The following is a 20,604-nucleotide window of genomic DNA, read 5'->3' as shown; positions in this document are numbered from 1 at the left end:
AATATTCTGTTCTTTGATCCTGTGCTGCATCGTCTCCATTCCTTCATGGTAAAAATGCTTCAAAGCTTTTGCCTCAATTTGGACCAAACACAAAGCATTTGCAGGCAAACAACATCAAATTCCTCTCCACCTGCGCTGCGCAGGGCCCAGATGCGGCTTTGTTTCACAGGTCGAGGGTGGCAGGTACTTTTCCTACCATGGCTACTTTAGCAAATTCTTAAACTACATGAGGAGGTGTGACTTGGAAGGAATCTGCCAGATATTCTTCCCACTAACAACCAAGCACATGTATAACCAAGTAGGTACTAAATTTCACAGCAATCCATTTTTGATCAGAATGTTCATGGGGTGGCTTTAAAAACAGTTTATAAGCCCTAAAAGAAAATCCATTCTCTTATTTTTCCAGCTGAAACTCCTTCCCCGCCCTGAGCCAGGTCTTTTATGCAGGTGCCGGCCCTGAGCTTGAGAGGCAGATACGCTGAGGAGAGGGCCTTCAGGGCCAGGCGCACTCCGGGAGCCAGCAGAGGCCTTCTGCGCTTCAGAAAGCAGATGGTGGAAGTGCATTTGTGGGGCACGGACCTGCTGTATGTGGGTCCAACTGGTTGAAGATGTGTCAAGTCACCAGAAGCCACAGCAGCCTGCTCCAGTAAACATTTAATGTATCAGGATTTATAATGAGGGCAAAATAAAGCACTGGCACCCACAATTTCCTGAGCACTTTCTTTCTGGGCTGAATGTAATATCTGAGCTGTAATTCAGCCTTTCCTAGAGTGTGCTTCGCAGCATCAGCTTAATGGGTTATTAGTAGTGTTCTTTGAAAAGGGAGTTCACCAGTCAAGTGAGTTTGGGAACACTGGGTTAGAGAAAATTAAACAGCTTACTTGACAGCAAGGCTCCCGGGGCCTTGGACTCTCAAGGAGGAGCTGGGGGACTGGCATCGGAAGACTGCACTCCAGAGGTGGCGTCCCAGACAATGCGCCAGGCTTGGAGCTCACTAGGCTGCTGCTACAAGATCAACTGTCAACCCTATGCTGAGTCCACAGATCCGACTGACACAGAGAGTAGGAATGGTTTTTCACCTAGAAGCAGATTTCCTATAAGTGTGTCACTCAGCTACTTCATGGCCATTTCCATGTGATCTGTTAGAACAACTAAATGCAAAGGTGCTTGAGTGTGAGAACCATCCCACAGCCTTCCCACCCCTACCATTTAAAAATAAATACAGAATGTTTGGTGCCAGGGATGCTCAACATATATTTTGTCTAAAACAGCTTGTTGTTTGGTCCTTAAAAAGCAGTCAATATTAAGAACAAAATCACAACATCATAGGCATAGAGAAGATTTAGATATCCCGTGGTGTAGTATGGGAGCGCTGGGTTACTACACACACGTGTGTACACATATATACACCATGTAGACCCGTGGATTCTGCACATGTAGACTTTCCTTCCACATGCATTCATTCCTGCAGACGGCACCCCCATTCGCACACATCACCAGGACAGAGCCAAGAGCTGTCTAACTCCTCCCCCTCCTCTCACGTCCAGTTTGCCCAAGTCTTGTCCTTCACACCTCCGAGTATATATTCTTGTTTTTCCTCTCCGCTGCTACGTACTCCTGAAGGATGCAGCCTCCTCCCCCTCATGTCCTTAGCTGATACCTCCTTCACAACACTAGCTGAGTACTAGTCCTGACACCAATCTACCCGTGTCCTTGTGACTCTCCCGAGGAGGCTCCCTTTCCCTCAGGAGAGCCCCGAGGCACCACACACTCCCTGGTCAGTGCACACTCTCACCCAGAGCTCAGTGCATCTCTTCTGCATGATGGTGCGCTCCATAGCCATTGCACAAGCACAGCTACTGCCCAGACTTGGGACTCCAAGGCCTCCCAGGTGTCAAAGCTTCTAGGTTCTCTCTGCTGGCCCTACAGCCTTGCCGCTGTTGTCCCTCTCTTCCTTTGTACCTGGGCTCTAGTCACTCTAGGATACATGGTCACTAGAAGGAGCCTGCTTTTCCATATTTCCTTGGCAGTCATGTCATGTGACTCAACACAGCTCCCTCTCCCTTTCACCACTTCTGCTTCGGCAGTCCTGCATACACTGGTAACATGAACCTTTCACCTCCTGCCTCATCCCTCTGCTTCACCCCATGTGTCATTCTCAGCCTGGTCCTTGCAACATTCATTTATATATCTCTTCCCAACTAGGATGGAAGGCCTCCCACTTCCTTCATTTTCCCCATTTTCAGTACTTAACACAGAGACAGACACCAAAAAAAATCCTCAGTACTTTGGAACACAAAGATTTTTAACTGCTTGGAAGGAAAGGTTAATTCATCACATCACAACCTCTGAACTTCACGCTGTCAGCTTATGCTTACAGGAAGAAGCGGGTGTGGCAATAAGGAATGATACAGGCTCCAAACAGCCCTGGGAAGCAAGCACCAAGCCACTTGCTATGCCTTGGAAATTGTAGCTGAAATGTGTATCTCATAGAAATGGACTTATCTAGGTCCCAACTATATATGGTTATATTATCTACCCTCAAGCAGCCCAGACATGACATCAGGGACTTGCAGTTCTCTTTCAAGTCATTAATCCACTTTTCACGGTCACATGATCACTTTGATGTAAGAAAAGAGGGAAGGGGTAAGAGGAAAAGAAGCACAGATGGGTCCTTACTTGCAGGGATGGCCCGTTAGCATGTGTCATGCCACTTGGACCCTAGGCCTCCTTTCTAAGTAGAAGGGATAAAGATCTGCCCAGGGTGTTTCACTGTTTAACCTGCCCCAACATAAATAGCCCAGTGTTAGTTGTTTTGACCCCAAATTCAAATTCAGGATGAGTTCCTTCCCACAATGGCAAGCAGAGATCACAATTTTTCATGTTCCTTAGGAGACACCATGGTGTGCCTGTGGCTCCTTGGACTAACCCGTGGTTACTGACCAGTAATAAGAAATACAAAACCATCCACCATGCCATCCATCAATTTTATGTCTACATAGAATCAGGCAGGTACCAATCATCTTCAGTTTTTAGCTCCTTAGAAAAAGAATTTCACAACAGTGATCAACATTTTTTCCAGTGTCAGGGATACAGCCCAGTTCTTTGTCCTTCTGGCCCTAGATTAGATCCTATGCTGATTGGATTAAGAAGGATGGTGTACCTAGGTTGTATGGTAATAACAATAAGCTTGTCTTCTGGATGGTTAACAACCTAAGTTTGCAGACCAAAATTAGAGAAAAAGGAGGGCTGAAAGGAAAGCCAACATTTTGGCCCTAGCCTTCTAAGGTCAATTAAGACTCAGGACATATGAGAACTTGTAATGTCATGTAACTCAGCAATGTCCCAAATTTTCTGATCAAGGAGATTATGGGGCCAAAGAGGAAAGTGATCAGTGATGCAGAGTGTGCCTAAGGAGAGTCACATGGAGAAAAACATTCTTTCAGGCTTTCACAGAGAGCACATTGGCCAAGCAATGGCTGTGACTCATCCACATGGCTGACACTGACAAAGGTTCTACAGTCTGAGGTACAGGATCTCAGGATAAATCCTGAGGGGATTTCACTGACCTTATCAGACCCAAAAGCTACAACTCTTGTTGCATAGGTCCTGCTTTACCTTGGTCTTAACCATCCAGCAGAAAAGTATAACAATGAAGTATAAGAAGTAGAGCCATGCTGTTATCTTGAGCTGAGGGGACTCAGGTCAACAATTTCTGACATTGCCGGTTCAGCGGAAGACCCAATACTATTATGGACTACTGAACTCTTTTAGAATATTTTGCTGAGTTTACATACCTATAATATTTAAATGATGGAACTTAACAAAAAAAGAGGATACAGATGAATGTCCATTTGGTATCTGTGTATTCAAAATGGTTAGGAGATATATAGTTGCATTCTCTTAATGAATAGAGGGATTTGTTCTAATGGTGTTTGTAAATAGGATCTCAAGTCCGCATCTTGTATAGCAATTAACCACTAGAAGAATGTATGCAATGTGTTAATGATTGAAACTATCCTACCAATTTGGTTTGAAACTGTCTCATTGCTATTTGTTTCTCAATAAAATTATGGAGAAAAATAAAAGGATGGTGCAGAAGACATCATTGGATCAGTCAACAAAGTTGGACTACGGATGGTCAAGCATTGCCTCAACATTTTCAAATGTACAGACTAATCGAAAGGAGGAAAGAAATGTTATCTTCTCTATACTAGAAGCACCTCTTAGCCTGCTGCTATGATTTGTGTCTAGCTGTCCCCCCAAAGCCTCATTTAGTCATGGGGCAGGGACTTCTAGAGTTTGTGATTAACTCATGATCCACTGGGATTATGGGTGATCCAAGGCTGGGATTATGGGTCTGTGTACTTCCCCCAGCCTGGAGCAGAGAGCCTGAATGCAATATAAGAGAGACAGAGAGACAGACTCCCTCTCTGTTGCCAGTGTTGTTGTTCCACCACCATGAACTGGATGTTCTCTGCCCTGTGCCACTCTGCCTTGGAGCCAGCCAAGTAGGGACTGAAACCTCCAGTAACTGTGAGCTAAATAAACCTTTCCTTCCTTCTTTTGGGTGTTGGGTATTTGTCTCAGCATCGAGAGAAGAGTAATTGAGACACCGCTCTATCATATATAGCTATCTTTCTCACTCAACCAACACCATCTAATTCTCACACTATCTATCGGAGAAAAGCATTTCTGCTTTCCACCCACCCGAAGGGACAGACTGACCCAGACTGTTTGACACCCTACATGACAGGGAAGTCCAGAGGATGCACCTCAAAACACAGCCCAGTACACAGAGAGGGCACTGAGCAAGTGTCCTGCACCATTTGCCATTGACTCCAGGACACAGAACAGCGTGAACATGTACATTGCTTCATGTCACCGAGAGCAAGTCACCACAAGTGCTCTGCATGAAGCTGCTACATCAAGACAGCAGAGTGCAGACGCCTGAGGAACACACAGAAACAGCTGTGCTGCAAGGCAGCAGAAATCCGCCTCAGAGGTGCTTCAGGCTGTAGCGGGGCTGTCACTTCGCTCCCACCACCTTGCAACACATTTACCGCAGGGACACTCCCAGGTTAAGACACAGCCCAAGCAACCGCAAAGCGATGGCAAGTGGTTATGAGCCTCTGTGCCTGAGTCCCCCCATGCCAAGGAGAAACCTGGGGGCAAGCAGAGAAATTTACTTCTGAAGGCTGATTCTACAAATCGGTCCATTTCATGTATCAAAAGATACCTGCATTTAAAGACACAGAATGCGAGACAGATCCTGACCTGTTTCCTTCTATTTCCAAATGAGAATTACTGGGCACCTTCTCCACGTTACACCTGTGGCAGAGTAGAAAGAACACTAAAGTCAGATGACCTGGGCCCTCTTCCCAGCCCGGCAATTTCCTCCCAGGCTTCACGACTTGACCACACTCATTCCACTCTCCGAATCTGCTTCCTTGGGAAGATGCTTAGAACTTCACTCTGGAAAAATACACATTTCTCCAGAAGTGGAAAGGAAATGTGTTTCCTAGCCTCAGTGAGACTTTTCCTGCTTCTTCTCATTCCCCTGGCTCCATTTCCTCCACACAAGGCTGCCTCAGTGGTTCCTGAAGCATTGGAGATGGATGGGCAGACAGGCATGGGGCTGTCAGTGGCTATAAGCAGGTGGGGTCAGCCTATTTGACCCTGGCCCTTCATTTGGAACAGCCAGATGCTTACCTTGGAGGAGCTGTGACTGACCATGAGCTAGGACAGAGTGGCTTTTTTACGGCAGCCAGCACATGGAGAAGTTACCTCGTCAGACAGTTTGGTTTTCCACCCTAACTAAGCAGTTGGCTCTGCTGTCTGGAGCTCTATTATTTTATTACAGATCACTAAATGAGTGTCTTCAATGGGAAATGTAAATAAGCCCCACCTGAGGGCCTGGCCTTGCCAGGCCTCTAGGAGACCTCTCGAGATGCCAATTTTCGATGCTGCAACACAGGTAACCTTTAGCATGGTGGCAGGGGAGCAGTGGTGGGTTTGGGCACATCCTGGAGAAACTCTAACTCAATTTAGATCATCCCCTAGGCAAAAACAGCAGTCTGTAGTGACCACAGCCCACACCAGCCCTCACAGGGCTGCTGGCCCACACTGCCTTAGAGCAGAGGCATTCAGAGAGGGGCCAGCTTGAACCTTAAATCGGAGTCATGGAAGTGTAGGCAGTCTCCGAGTACACAGTTAGTCAGAATGTCTGGGATATGTAGAAGAGCAGGAAGGGATGTGCTAGAGGATAAAGCTGGGAAGGATATCAGGTTCAGTTCCTGGAAGACCACATTTCCTATGTCAGGAATTGTGATTAGCCCTCTTGTCTCAGCCACCGACATGCCCTCCCGACTAAGGAAGACCTAGAAGCTTCGGGGCCATGTGAGCCACGGCCATGGCTGCATCGGCAAGCACCGGAAGCACCCTGGAGGCCAGGATAATGCTGGAGGCGGGCATCATCACAGGATCAACTTTGACAAATATCACCCAGGTTACTTTGGGAAGGTTGGTATGAGGCATTACCACTTAAAGAGAAACCAGAGCTTCTGTCCAGCTGCCAACCTTGATAAATTGTGGACAGTGGTCAGGGAGCAGACGTGAGTAAATGCTGCCAGAAACAAGACTGGAGAAGCTCCCATCATTGATGTACTACTACAAAGTTCTTGGGAAGGGAAAGCTCCCAAAGAAGCCTGTTATCGTGAAAGCCAAATTCTTCAGCAGAAGAGCTGAGGAGAAGATTAAGGTGTTAGGGGGGAGTGCCTGTGTCCTGGTAGCTTGAAGCCACTGGACAGGGAGCTCATTAAAATGCTAACAAATGATTTCCAAAAAAAAATTATTGGGCAGGAAATGGAAAATCACTGAAAGCTAAGTGACAGGAAGACACGATGCCATCATGCACCTCAGAAGGAAGATAAAGCAAGGAACAGCCAGGGGACAGGGTGGCCCCTGGAGACCAGAGAAGGCACCCTTGGGGACCTGTGTGCTAAGGGGACTCTGAGAGCATGGTGGAAATGGGGCAAGGACAGGGAAGACATTGTTTCACGTTTGGGACCTCAGGCTGATGATAGTGTTGACCGAAGAGATACAGGAGTCAAGGCAAATTGTGTCATCTCAGAATGGGTGACAGAGAGAAATGAGAGGGCCTTGGGAAAGACAGGGGCCACCGTGGGCATTTTACAGAACCTGCTTAACTCTGAGAAGAGAAAGGCTGTACAGTCTGTGACTAAGAGAGATTACAACTCAGCAAAAATGCCAGGTTCTGAGCAAAAGAATTAACAGAATCATTCAAATCATTCTGATAGGAATATATTATCTATCTATCTCATCGGGGGAAAAAAGTAGAAGTACAACAAAGTGTTAATGACACGGATTTAGTTTTACAAAGGTGTATATTACCATAAATGTGATTTAATTGATGGCAGCACTGGGAGTTGAACCCAAGGCTTTCATACTAAGCTATATTCTCTTTTTATTTTTTATTATTTTTATTTTTTATTCATTTTAATGAGAAAAAAGATAAAACAGCAATGAAACAGTTTCAAAACAGGTTAGTAGGGCAGTTACAATAATTAATACATTGCATATTATTGTCTTCATAGTAGTTATTCAGAGGACAAGATGTAGACATATCTTGTCTAAACAATATTAGTACAAATCTTTCTTCTCTAACTTGTACAGGTAGGACCCAAATGTATGATCCTCCTGCTTGATCCTGTAGAATAGGTGGGATGATAGGAAGGTACCACTGGTATTACATCTCAATCTGGTTATGGATAGTTTAACTCTGGTCTCAGTGTCCACTGGAATGAAGCTTTATACTGATCATCAACGTACAAAGTATCTCATACAGGAAATAACCGCAGTACACTTCAAGTACTTTTGGGAGAAAACCTTGGGACAAGGCAGCAATTTTTGAATAGGAGCTCAGTTCTTCTGACAAATGGATTGATTATATGTGGGCCTTCAAAAACAGTTAAGCCTTATTCCAAACAAGGGAAATGCTACAAATTACTTTGCAGTGAGTATAGGAATTAAACAAGTATAATTTAGGACAATTAGGATTATGGACTACCATGTCCTTTAAAAGGTACTGTAAAATAATGAAATGTTGGCTCAATTTTCTGAGGCAAATGTCATTATGATGATGTAATATTTTTAGAACCAGAAGCGACCATAAACACCAGATACTGTCCGTGTATCTTCATCTAATAGGGCTTACTTGACCACACCTTCCTTGAATTCATCAGGCCACCTGCTTGTTTACTAATCTGTACAAGAACTCTGTCCTCCCCCACACAGGGAGCAGGTAGGTAGGTTACGCACTTGTGTTTTTGACACTGTGACTGGGATTCAGCACCACAGTGCAGAGAATAACAGGTCAGAAGTATTTTCAGTATGAAAGAATAATTTTCCCGATGAAAAGACAGTTAAGCTCACAACAAGTTGGGGCTTACCACTTCCATTCCCAGTGATACTGCCACTTATTAAAACCAGATGCAGCAAGAACAGAGGCCCAGCTCAGGAAAGCAGGGAGTGAGCAGGAGTCAGGAGGCACACAGCAGCCATGCCTGCTGCCCAACTGTGAGCCAGCATTGCATCCACCCATCCATCAGGATCTCCTGCCTCGGCCACCCCTTCATAGGGTCCCTCTTGGAGGCTGGACCTGACATCCACAGCCCTGTACAGACAGCAGAGCTGGTCCTCCTGGAAGGTGCCAGCAGACAAGGATCAGCAGTAATCAATAGAGTGAGGAGGTGAGGATGCTCAACTCCAATCTGTTTCCAGATTCTTCAGGGATAAGAACAATGCTCAGGTCTGAAAAGCAAGGCACAATAATGCAAAACAAAAGATCCCCACAGCAGCATTGATTTTAAAAAGGAGCCCATCAAGGTGCTTCAAATGACTTCAGGTGTCCAGTTGTAAACTAATTACACTCTGAAAGAATGTGGATTGCTTCTGCTAATAAAGTGTAGGAAATCACAGGATAAAATGGAAGCAGAAGTTAGAGCTAAGCAAATGTCCTAATTTCAAAAGCCAAAGAAATCCTGAGACTCTTATGCTTAATTTTGACCCTTGTAAAAACTTAGAAGAAATTATTCCCATGCCATGGGGCTATTAAGAAAAGATAAATAACACCATTAAGGACCAGCAGGAGGTCTCTTACAAAAAGCCATGGCATGCTAACCTCATTTTACTTTTTCAGCAGGGTTTCTAGGTTGATAGATTGGAGAGGCGACAAATAGTGTATCTTGGTTTTAGCCTTTCTTGCTAACCTTGAGAAAGGATAAATATGGTGACGTGATAGTACCACCATATGAGTTCACTGACAGTTAATCGACTGTAAGGTTAATATATTCATGTCAACCCACAAGATTTCCAGGGATTGGTCATAGAGCCCTGTCCTCTGTCCTTTAGAAGTTTCTCAAAAACAGCTTATTTCAGCTCTTTTGATGGCAAAAACTTAGGAGGATGTGTAAACACAATTCTTAAAAACAGTCATAAAGACTCAGTTACATCAGCAGGCAAGAGTGATGGGACTAAAAGCAGTGAGGTGGAGGCGAATGCACAGAAATACCAAATCTGAAGAGAGTGTTTCAGAATAGCGCCAAGTTCACGGCTAACCTTGGCAGATTTCATTTGAGAAAAGACCTGTGTTGTGTGTGTGTCTGTGTCTGTGTGTGTCTGTGTGTGTGTGTTGAGGGGGAAGGGATGTCACATGTTCAGTGTAAATTAACTCAAGTTTCCTGGAAAAAGTTAACACATTCCTATGTTACATTAACAGGATTTTGGTATCCAGAAAAAGCAAGGTAATTACCATCAGCAGGAAGAGGACCTTGGGATTCAGGGTGCCATATTTAAATGGGACCCTAGCAAAGCAGAATGTGCCTAAGGAAGTAGACTGGTAGGGCCATCAAGGATTTCAACCTGAAGAGGAAGGTTTTGAGCTGGGTATATTTTTCTTGGAATGAGATCAGATTCCTTCTCCAAAGGTCCAAGCAGAACAAACTCCTAGAAGTCAAAAGGGCTTGGCCCATTTTACTGGAGAAAATAAGTTCCATGTTTGGAGCTGCTCTTCAGCATCAAGGGCTGTGTGCCAAAACAGTGACCTAAAGCTGGGGTGCCCGTGCAGAGGCTGGATGCCTGTCAGCCGTGGCGATGCTTGATCTACATCTAGGTCTGGGAAGGTGGGACCAGGTAGAGCTAAGAGTTCCTTTCAGATTTAGCAAGGTCTCCAGGAATCTCTCTCCTTTGTCCAATCAACCATAAGCCATGCTGCCTCTAGTTTGCTCCACCAGCCAATATTCTCCACCATCTTATGCTATCCCTTAACCCAGGGGCTCTTGTAAAGGGTACAGGTAAAAACTAGGTGAACCCCTTTTCAAAGAAATACAGTCTTTGATTAAGTATTATAAGAGCTGAATATGACTTTAAAAGCCTTATAAATAAGCAAAAAATGAAGCATGTTAATGAGTCAAAACAAAGCTGCTCGTTCTACTTGATATAAGATTTTCCATTTTGGGAAAGAAATTGATGGGAAATAGTAGCAGACCAGCAACTTCCTGAGAGCAATCCATGTTTGAATCACAGAAAATCACTGGCTCTTTGGGGTCATACTTTTTTAAAAATACCCTCTTTTTGAAAAAATAAATGAGACACTGGCTCTTCAAAGTCATATTTTCAAAAGTTCCCATTTATTTATTTATTTATTTATTTATTTATTTATTTTTAAGCAATCTCCACTATCTATCTATCTATCTATCTATCTATACCTTTTATTTATTTTTTAATAAAATTTTTTTTTGTGTTTTTGAGATAGGGTCTCACTATGAGGTTCAAGCTGGCCTTTAGCTTACTTTATTGCCCAGGCTAGTCTTGAACTCACAAAGATCCTCCTACCTCACCCAGCCTTCCAAGCATTGGGATTATAGACATGTACCACCACATCCAGCACTAAAAGTATCCTTTAAAAAAAATTAATGAGTCTTAGTACTGAACACAAAGCAATAAATTACCTTAGGTCTTTATAAAAATATCTAGATACATCTGTTCCCAACTATCTCATGAATGCTAAATAATTCTTCCTATTTACTAAATACAGATGCCAGTGCTTATTTAAGACACTGCTCATCTACATGATGGTAAGAGCCCTCACACTGGACAGAAGTGACAGGAGAGGTAATAGCACAGGTGGTATTTCTTTTCCAGAGAGGTTGAGTTGCTATATTAGTAACTGACTTTAATGCTACAAAAAAATCTTAAAACAGTGAGATGTACATTTCCCAGGAGCATTTTCTAAAATGAACCAAAAATATGACACTATCTAATTAAGGAGCTACTAATTTGAGTACCTCCTACTTGAAAACCAAGTTTGGTAAGAGAAATACAAAATATAAATAGAGTAAGTACTTTTTTTCTAGAGGTTTGCTAACATGAAATATACATGAAACATGCAGAGGTCAAAATTTCAGTACCTTTCTCCAGAAAGTAGCCTACTGTGGGAGCTAAAACACTAGATTACTCAGGAGGCTACTTTTGTAAAGAAAAAGTAAATAAATAAAATCAGGAAAGGGGGAAAAATCCCTAAATATCCACATGCTAAAATATTTAAACACCTTTTACCTGTAGTACAAATATAAACATGTTCCCTAATCAATCCTAGTGAACCTCCTCCACAGTGCTGAGAGGCCCCTTCACGTTCTGCCTGACTGCAATACTCTGAAAAGCTAATTATTAACCATTAAACTGTCCTAAGAACCTGACTTACATTAACTCACACACTAGTCCAACTCCAGAGACAAAGGCAGTTATTATTCCATTGTGTAGATAGGGAAACTGAGGCTCCAGGAGGCTAAGTCAATTAACCAGTACTGCCACCCCCAGCAAACAAAGGACAGGAGCAGGATTCATATGTAGACAGTTACATCAATGGTTTGAGCCCTAAGCCACAAGGCTGGGCTTGCTGAAACTCAGAGAACGGGTTCCAGGAAAGCCATCAGCCTATAACCACATGCATTAGGAAGTCCCAAACTGGAAAAGCAAAGGTGCCAGCAAGTAATCGGAGTGAGGTGGGACATGCATGGGAAGTCTGACAACAGAGGGCAACTCATTCTCCAAACTGCAGAAATGACAGAGTGTGACGCAGACAGTAGCAACTGAGCCCACGGTGCCCTAAATGAAGAGGGGGGCTCCTCATCGCTCTGCTGGCTGCCACCTTAAGGAAGGGTGACCAGATCTGTAAGTTTTTTACAAAGTGGGATGGGGGATAGAAATGTAAAAACTGTAATTGCTTTCAAAATTTCCATGCCTGCCCCCCCCCAAAAAAAAAGAAATCCTCATGAAACCAGATAAAACAATCCATCAGTCTGTTGGCAACATGTGGTGGGTCCGACCTCTGAGAAGACACAGCCATTATTACTCCAGAATTAAAGGCGTGGTTTTTAAATCTCCAAGGACCTTCTCTGCCTTTCTCTGTGTTACGGGAACTAGAGACTCATATAGCAAGCTATGGATAAAATGTCAACTACCAAGGCACATCTGGTCAGAGAAACAGATGTTGTGCTCTCCTGAGACAAAAGCAAAAAGGTTACAGGTGTGTGCAGTGACACTCTCTACTTGGGATTACTTTCCTTTACACTAGGGACTAATAAAATAAGGTGTAATAATCCAAGCTTCCTCTCTATGGGAGATCTACAAGGAGACACGCTGGTAAACAGAAACCTGACAGAGAGACTTCCTGATGCTTGGGTTGTACAAGGAAGTTTTGGGGTTCACTCTGGACAGAGAATGGAGCTGTGATTGCTTTCTCCCCTGGCTGCCAACATTCCTGCTTGCCAATCATCAGCACATCTAAAGTCACTAGAAAGGGGCTGCCCTTGGTGGCCACATCAGAATCCTTAAAGGGAATGAACTCCAAAAAGAAAGAAAGAAAAGGAAAATACTAAATAGAGCACGTGTGGAATGTAAGAGACTTTATGGTAATGAAGGACAAGAAATTCTGCCCTTTCACAAACATCGCCCACCCCCATGCCCTTTACCATTTCTGAAAGCTCCTTAGAGATAAGAAAAGCTTAACAAAACTTCTTGGTGGAAAGTTCTTTGCTTTCTCTGCTACCAAACTTCAACAAGTGCTTCCTCCCTGGTATAATACATGCACCAAAGCCACAATGAAAAACTAAAATCACAGTTGATTCGTGTTAAACATATCCAGGCGTATATAGCAGGAGTGGTTCATGACAAAAATTGCTAGTAATGAAAAACTGAGTACTGCTGTGCAACTTAGAGAACTGAAATGTGTTTGGTTTCCTATCTTACGCTCAACGGAAGTAAGACGAGATCTTCAAACAAAAACCTTGTCATATGACTGCTAAGTACAAACGGAATCAATTAACCAAAGCCACTAACCAGAAGGTAGCAGAACTTGTTTATCTCCTGGAAAGGACTCTCTACAAAATGAATTTGTTTTAGTTTTCAAATGATTATTCATTGTTTAAGATGACCTCAGAAGCATCCAACAGTCTTTTCCCAGTTCATACTCAAAAGTTTCATGAAAAAGAGGTGAATTTACTAAAATACCACTTGACTATGTAATTATGGAGACACCTCAAACAAGTGTTCTGAAATCCATGAGTCAGAAGGAGAGAAGGAATATTTTTGAGGAATCATATTTGGCTTCAAACAATGCCTGAACATGAAATATTTCCTTTAAATACACGGAAAGTCTTATTTCTGAACAAATACTTTCATTCCACCATCTTGATCCTCTTTCACATCAATGGTAATCTCTTAGAGGTTCTGAAGAATCCTTTTCCAGTTTAGATTTAAAACAAAAAAAACTATCATATGAAGTGGTTTCCAACTATCTCATATAACAAATACATAGGGAACCGTCATACAAAATGGCAGTAGTGTTCAGTTGCCAAAGTACAGGTACCTCATCATACCTTTGGGAGAGAGAGAGGCAGAGAACACAAAGTGGAGAGAACCTTAAAGCCCCAGCATAGGACTTAATAAGCCCTGCGCTGCAGGTGGAGCTACCCTGCTCTTGGGTGAATGATGAGGTTGGCAAAGGAGTGGAGCACTCACCTATCTTTGTAGTTGATCACAGTATCAATGATGGCGTTCATCTGTTTTGTCAGTTTGGGGGGATTTGGTGACAGCTTCTCAGCTGGAGGGCGGCCTCGCCTCTTCTTAGCTTTTTCTACATCTTCCTTCACAGGATCTTTGTCCACATTTCTTCGTCTTTTTCTCTTCTTGAGCCGCACTTCCTCTTCCATTTCTTCCAAATTGCCGTCTTCAATGGCCTGTTAGTGGAGAACAAAGAAAAAAAAAAAAATTGGAGACAGGAAAATCACTAAGTACAAATACATACAGCCTGAATCATTAGAGTAAAATCTAATTAACAAAAAAGTAAAGATAAAAGTTTACAGTGATCAATGAAAAATGAAGAAGGACCACCATATTGGAAAAATGCCTCTTTCTAACCCAAGTCTGTTTCATAAGCAAAATATGTGGAAGGCCTGAGAAACCCATAGTGAAAGACGATGACTATTAAAACATCTATACATTCAAGGGCTTGGAGATAAGTGAATGCAAATCATTTTTTTGCTCAAGGTAATAAAAACCCTAATTCTCCTTACTGTAAGGAGGAAAAAGGTAAATAAAAATTGGGAGGGGGGCTAAAGAAAAAAAAAATTCCCTTAAGAATTCGTCCAAACAATCTGACAAGCTTTGACCTTTTATTCTTTACGTCAATTTATTCATGAGTCACAATACAAATCAAAATCCATCCAGATTTTATTATAAGGTAGCAATTAATAAGCAAGGAACCGGGCAGGTACAGAGCCAAGGTCCTTGGTAAATGCACTTAAATCATCCGATAAAGAACACACACACTCACAAACAACAAACACTTTTTCCAATTACCTGCAAACGCTTGCTTTAAACCAGAGCCAGCAGCACTAATGCAGAGAGATAATAAAATAGCTATAAAAACAACCAGATATATATAAAAGAAACCTGTTCATAAAGGGCTACAAGATCCATGTGACAGACCCAGAAGTTTAAACTTTTTTTTTTTTTCTGGTAAGTCTCAAAACTTAATAAGAAAAATAAAGAGGGAAAAATGTAAAGAAAAAAACCCAGCAAAAAACAAAACAGCACAGATAAAGGAATATTTGACCACTGAAAAGAAATTTTCTTAAAAAAAAAAAACAAAAACCCTTTAAGTTACATTTTGAAATTGCTTTCTCACACAAAATAACTGATGTTGTTATTTGTTCCTCCTGCCTCTCAATGTTGCTTCCAGTATGCAAATGCTAATCAATCCTTTCTCGGAGCTGAAAGAGCTCTAATCATAAGGCAATTACCTTCGTTTCTCCACAGCACCAAACATAGCTAATATTTATGATCATGTGAGTATAACAATCAATATAAAGAGTGATTACAGTTCAGACATAATTTCTTTCACTTATGTACAATGCCTCCTGAAAAAGAAAGGTTTGTGAAAAAAAACCTGGTACAGAACACAAAACAACCTGGCATGGTAAAAATGCCAGTGGGATTTAAAAAAATGTTTCTTATGCATCCTCCAATGTGCAAATCCATAGAAGCAACATGCACACAGACAGAATCCTCAGGGACAGCCTGAGCCTAGGCCTTAATAATCAAAAGACAATTTCCATCACGATCCTACAGTGTTCAGACAACCACTATGAAGGAGGCAATATTTGATGAGTTATAAAGAAAAAGGAAAAAAAAAAAAGCTGCACGTTATTTCATTAATATTCATTTGCCTAAAAGCAGGACACCCACTATACAGCTAAACACATTGCAGCTAAGCGAAGATTAAGAAAAGGATATTGTCCCGCAAATCTTGGAGGCAGAACATGCTAATAATAAATACAGCATGCAAGGCTGTCAACAGTTAATGGTACTGCTCTCCTCAAACACCCAGTTGCACACAGAAATACGGAGAACACCGGCTTTTGATGTGTTACACACCTACACATGCCTGGGATGGAGCTCTACTGAATCTTCAAGACGGCAATGAAAAAGGATATTTACCTTACCACTATCAGCAGGCCGGCTATCGGAAATCACAGTTAGTGGGGATAAAATTAACAAGCCAGCAAAGCAGCGAGCTGCTAGTCTCTTCATCAGCTGATCAGGAAAAAAAAGAGAGCTGGGAAAGGCTATGTTTTCATATACAAGTAATTTTATTTTACTGAAAATTTAATACTGAAAGGATTGTGGATACTCAAATCTGCTGTTTCATTCTACCTACTACAAGGCCCGAAGCCTTCCTCCTTGAGCCTGTTTTAATATTGACAACTACTTATCATATTTTCCTCCTATTATTCTAGGCAGCAGAATTAGAGATTTTAGCTCAGGTGGTTTCTGAGACTTGCTTGCATTCTAACTGAGCCAATAAGAAAACAAATTAATATTCAAATTTATTTTAAAAAATTAAAACAGGTATGTTTCTTTTTAATTTTATACCTCATTTTAGTGCTTTAAAAAACATGCTGCATGATTTCAGAGCATTCTAAGATGAATTTTAAAATAAAAGGCAATTTTATTTTCCCATTCGATGCATGTAAGTAAAAGCAATGTGCATGTTCTCAGGTTTAGATCTTTTAATATGTTATTCTTCTCCTTAAAAAATCTCGAACAACTGTGACACTTCACTTTCAGTTTCATGCTATAAATTTTTCATTGTTTTTCTTTCCACTGGGATAAATGAAGAGGGGTAAGTTGTGAATATTTCTACTCTAACCCCCCTGAGTTCTGAAAGGAGGGGGGTAGAACATAAACTTGTGGTCTTTGTACTTTTAAATCTCTAATAAATCTGTGAGCAGCTAAAAAGCGAAAACAAACTGCAAACAGAACTAGTGAAACAATTTTTATTATTATAATTGCTAATTCGTGCAGATTCCTACTAAATTTAAGTTGTGGAATTATAAGGAAACACCAAAAGTACTGACCATTATTCTCCTTAAATTAAGGCTTTATGCAGGAATGCAAAGAGCTACAAAACACTTTCCCTCCCTTCCCCAAGCCCCCAAACACATTCATATGCAGTGCGTTTACGTTGTGATTTCTAAGGGTCTTTTACTAATAGAAATCAATGCACTACATATTTCCCAATGCATTTGCACTGAAAGGGTACAGTAAGATTTCTCCTGCATATTAGGAAAATTATTCATGGAGATTTAAACTGTTCTTTGATTTTTAAAAAATTATCAAACTAGCTCAACTGCCTCGACTCAGCGCGGGGGTAGGGGGCGGGCACACACACAAAAAAAAACACCCCAAAACAAAAACAAAACCAAAAAACCAAAAAACTTGCTACACAATGCTAAAAGTATTACCCCCAGAAAGAATGCTCTTCCAAACCTTTTACCAGCACAATAATGAAATAAATCACAGAAGCAAACCCCCAGTTTCCGACTGGTGACGTGTTGCGCAAGAGTGCGAGCCCTAATTCAACATACAGACGGCGCCCATGCTGAACTGCCTCTAGATTTAATGAAGTGAATAGGAAGGAAGTCGGGGGAAAAAAAGTGTACAAATAAGAAATTAACACTTTCCTTCCCTACCTAGCCGGTGACACACAACTACAGTGAAGTTTGGTGAAGCACCCCTGTCCTTAAAGGCGAACGGCACCCTGTGTACGCCCCGTGTTCAAAAAAAAAAAAAAAGAAAAAAAGAAAAGAAAAGAAAGAAAGAAAAAAGAAAAAGAAAAGAAAAGAAAGGAAAAAAAAAAACCCATCTGGTGATCAAAATCCCCAGCCAAGTTAAAAGAGTTAAAGCATATTTCAGCTTGCATTTTTCCTGAATGAAGCTGGAAATTACTCCTTCCTCCACTGGATGGCAACCTTTTTTTTTTCCTCCCCTCTTTTTCTTTCTCTCTCTCCCTCTCTTTTCTTTCTTTCAATTTTGCTTAGAAGAAAAATATATTTTCATGACACAGGCTGTGAAGGAACAAAATAAGGACAGGCTCTCCCTTCAATTCGCTCTTAAGAAAGCAGTGTGTGGCGTCCGACAACCATATGCAGGAGCTGCTGTGGCAGGATTTGCTGCTTTACAGGAAAAGCTTTGCAGCTGGCAAAGCACATGGCAGACCCGGGAATCGGCCCCACGTGGCTCCGGTCATGGCCCTCTGTCACCGTGACACACGTCAACCATGTCTTCTACCGAATGATTGAATGGGGGAAGGTCCAGAACGGAGGTGTTCTGCTTGTTCTCAGGGGTAATGAGGTGCCATTATATACGACTTCACAATACTACAGCAGAGCAGGGACATGCAAACAAAAAGCTGCAAGCCCGCACCAGCACACTGTCTCCACCTCTGCATTTCCAAGTCCACCACGCAGTGTGGCACAGCCCTCCCTGTGGAAAGAGCCATCTTAAGAAATTCAGGAGCAATTGTAAAGCTGCCTGGAGGGTGACAGGCAAATTTCTGGGATGTGAAGTGGGAATATCAGTATTCCAATACTATATATAACATTTAAAGATCACGTTATTTCTGCTCACTAAAATGGGTCTCTTTCTTTCTCCTGGGGGGAGGGGTCCTCCCCCTTTGTCAGTCACTCTAGATAAGATCGAAGAAGAGGACCCTGCACCCTGCTGGGGGTGGAGCAGATCACCAAGCTCACAGCTGGGGGTTAGAAAAAGCAGGTTAGGATGCTGACCCTCCTCATCCATGCTTTCTGAGGACGGCTCAGACATCTCCCAACCTAACTCCAGTAGGAACTTGGAGCCCTGTGGCCACCTTGCAAACCCATAACCTAGGTAATATTCTCTCCAAAGTATAAGGCAACAGTGACAACTAGAAAAGAGGAATTTAAAAAAAAGAGGGGCCGGGGAGATGGCTCAGTGGAATAAGTACTTCCCTAGCAAGCGCAAGGGTCTGAGTTCAATCTCTGGCTCTGAAAAAACAAAACAAAACAAAACAAAACAAAACAAAACAAAACAAAACAAAACAACACAACTTAGTCTCACATCCAGGGTAAGTTCTAACAATAGGACTATTCAATAAGCACCCCGCTCCACTCCCCAAAAAGCCTGAATATAGAGCTCTTCCTCGAATATGATGAACCACGTCAGTTACTTAGGGTAAGAAAAACTACCACCTCTTGAAGGAGAATTTCAGACTTAGGGTTTTCCACAGTAAGTTTCTCAGCCTTATAATTTCTGAATGGAACTTGTTCAAAACATCAAAAACTTCCCAAGGTAAAATAAGCTAGGCACAAAAGGACACCGTTTGTGCGATTATACTCCAACAAGGATGACACTGGCCATCGGAAGCTGAGCCGGGGTAAGAGGAGCTAGCGTTGAACCATTGCGCATTCACTTTGGGAAGATGAGGAATCCTGGAAACGGATGGCATTGCCTGTCACAAACCAATGTGAATATATTTAATGTTATTGAAATGTACCCTTAAAAATAGTTCAAGTAGGGGCTGGAGAGATGGCTCAGTGGTCTAAAGCACCTACTTAGAACAAGCTTTGCAAAGCACAGGGACCGCAGTTCAATCCCCCAGCACCACATGCCAGCCAGCCCCGCCCCCTGGTGGGCTGAGCTGCCTCCACACACACACATAAATAAATAAAAATTAAAAAAAAAATAGTTCAAGTAGTACATTTTATCTGTTTTGCCACAAGAAAACATACACACAAAATGCCATCAAATTATCTTAATAGCGAGAACAAAACCCCTAGAAGTGCAGATTCAGAAGCACTCCTACCACTACAACACAAGGCATACAAGACTGGTGACATCTCAGTAGCTTTCCTCTGGAATTCAAATCTTTCAGCATTTTAGTAGGTAGCACGTTCAGTCTTGTCCTGGTCAATGAATAGTAGTGCTTTCAAAAATTCCCACTTATAAAAACATTCAAAGGTTACCAATGAAGGGCCAGCCAAATAGCTCAGCAGATTAAAGTGCCTGCAAGCAGGTGCAGGGGCCAGGGGTTCCATCCCCTGGGCCTGCCGTGCTGGCCCCACCCCTGGAGCACACCACAACAGCAATTGGGACTAGGTATGGTGACGCATGCCTGTAATCCCAGCTCCTGGGAGGCTATAAAACAGGTGGATCACTATGAGTCCAATCTAATAGTGAGACCCTGAACACCCTGTAGACCCTTCCCTAAATACAAAAAAAAAAAAAGTTACTAGTGAAATATTCATGATGTCAGAAAATACCTACACTTAGGACTGACTTGTTCACAAATTCTGTTTGTTAAGAAATGCCTCGTGTTCAAGAAGTGAGCTGATCAGGGAGCTAAGGATGATTTAGAATGCATCTCTCTCCATGCTAGCTAGATTCATTCAACAGACCCTGTTTATTTCTTATTTCACTCATTTGTCAGGCAACTTGGGATGCCAACTGCACTCCCAGATCTCCCTGTGCTGAACCGAAATGTACAATGCTAGCCAGCGATGGGAGCCAACTGAGCCTCAGCTTAGAATTTCTGGTACAGTAAGTTTTTCAGTTTCTTTTCAATGCTTTCGGATCACTTTGGGGTGGAAGTATACAAGGCTCTCTCCTTGCTCCTGTGGCATAAGGAAGCTATGTAGAAAATCT

At 42.3% G+C, this 20,604-nt stretch overlaps 1 protein-coding gene across 5 annotated transcripts in view; it reads right to left on the bottom strand.

Moving 5' to 3' along the window:
* Smarca2 (SWI/SNF related, matrix associated, actin dependent regulator of chromatin, subfamily a, member 2) overlaps positions 1-20,604 on the bottom strand; it is a 189,710-nt gene that overhangs the window by 14,780 nt on the left and 154,326 nt on the right. The window contains exons 28-29 of one of the 5 annotated variants that reach the window (XM_023721884.1): positions 14,101-14,318; positions 5,278-5,331 (exon numbers count right to left, since the gene is read on the bottom strand). In XM_023721884.1, the coding sequence (XP_023577652.1) occupies positions 5,278-5,331; positions 14,101-14,318 (272 nt within the window). Of the gene's footprint in view, positions 1-5,277; positions 5,332-14,100; positions 14,319-14,940; positions 14,971-15,383; positions 15,736-16,080; positions 16,177-17,412; positions 17,535-20,604 lie in introns of those variants that run through there. The other 4 variants (XM_023721882.1, XM_023721879.1, XM_023721881.1 and 1 more) reach the window with 4 other exon arrangements.

This window comes from Octodon degus, unplaced genomic scaffold (assembly GCF_000260255.1).
Source record: "Octodon degus isolate 3935 unplaced genomic scaffold, OctDeg1.0 scaffold00087, whole genome shotgun sequence".
Taxonomy (NCBI): domain Eukaryota; kingdom Metazoa; phylum Chordata; class Mammalia; order Rodentia; family Octodontidae; genus Octodon; species Octodon degus.
The sequence above is the reverse complement of the archived record's forward strand: the minus strand, read 5'-3'. Positions and strand labels throughout refer to the sequence as shown.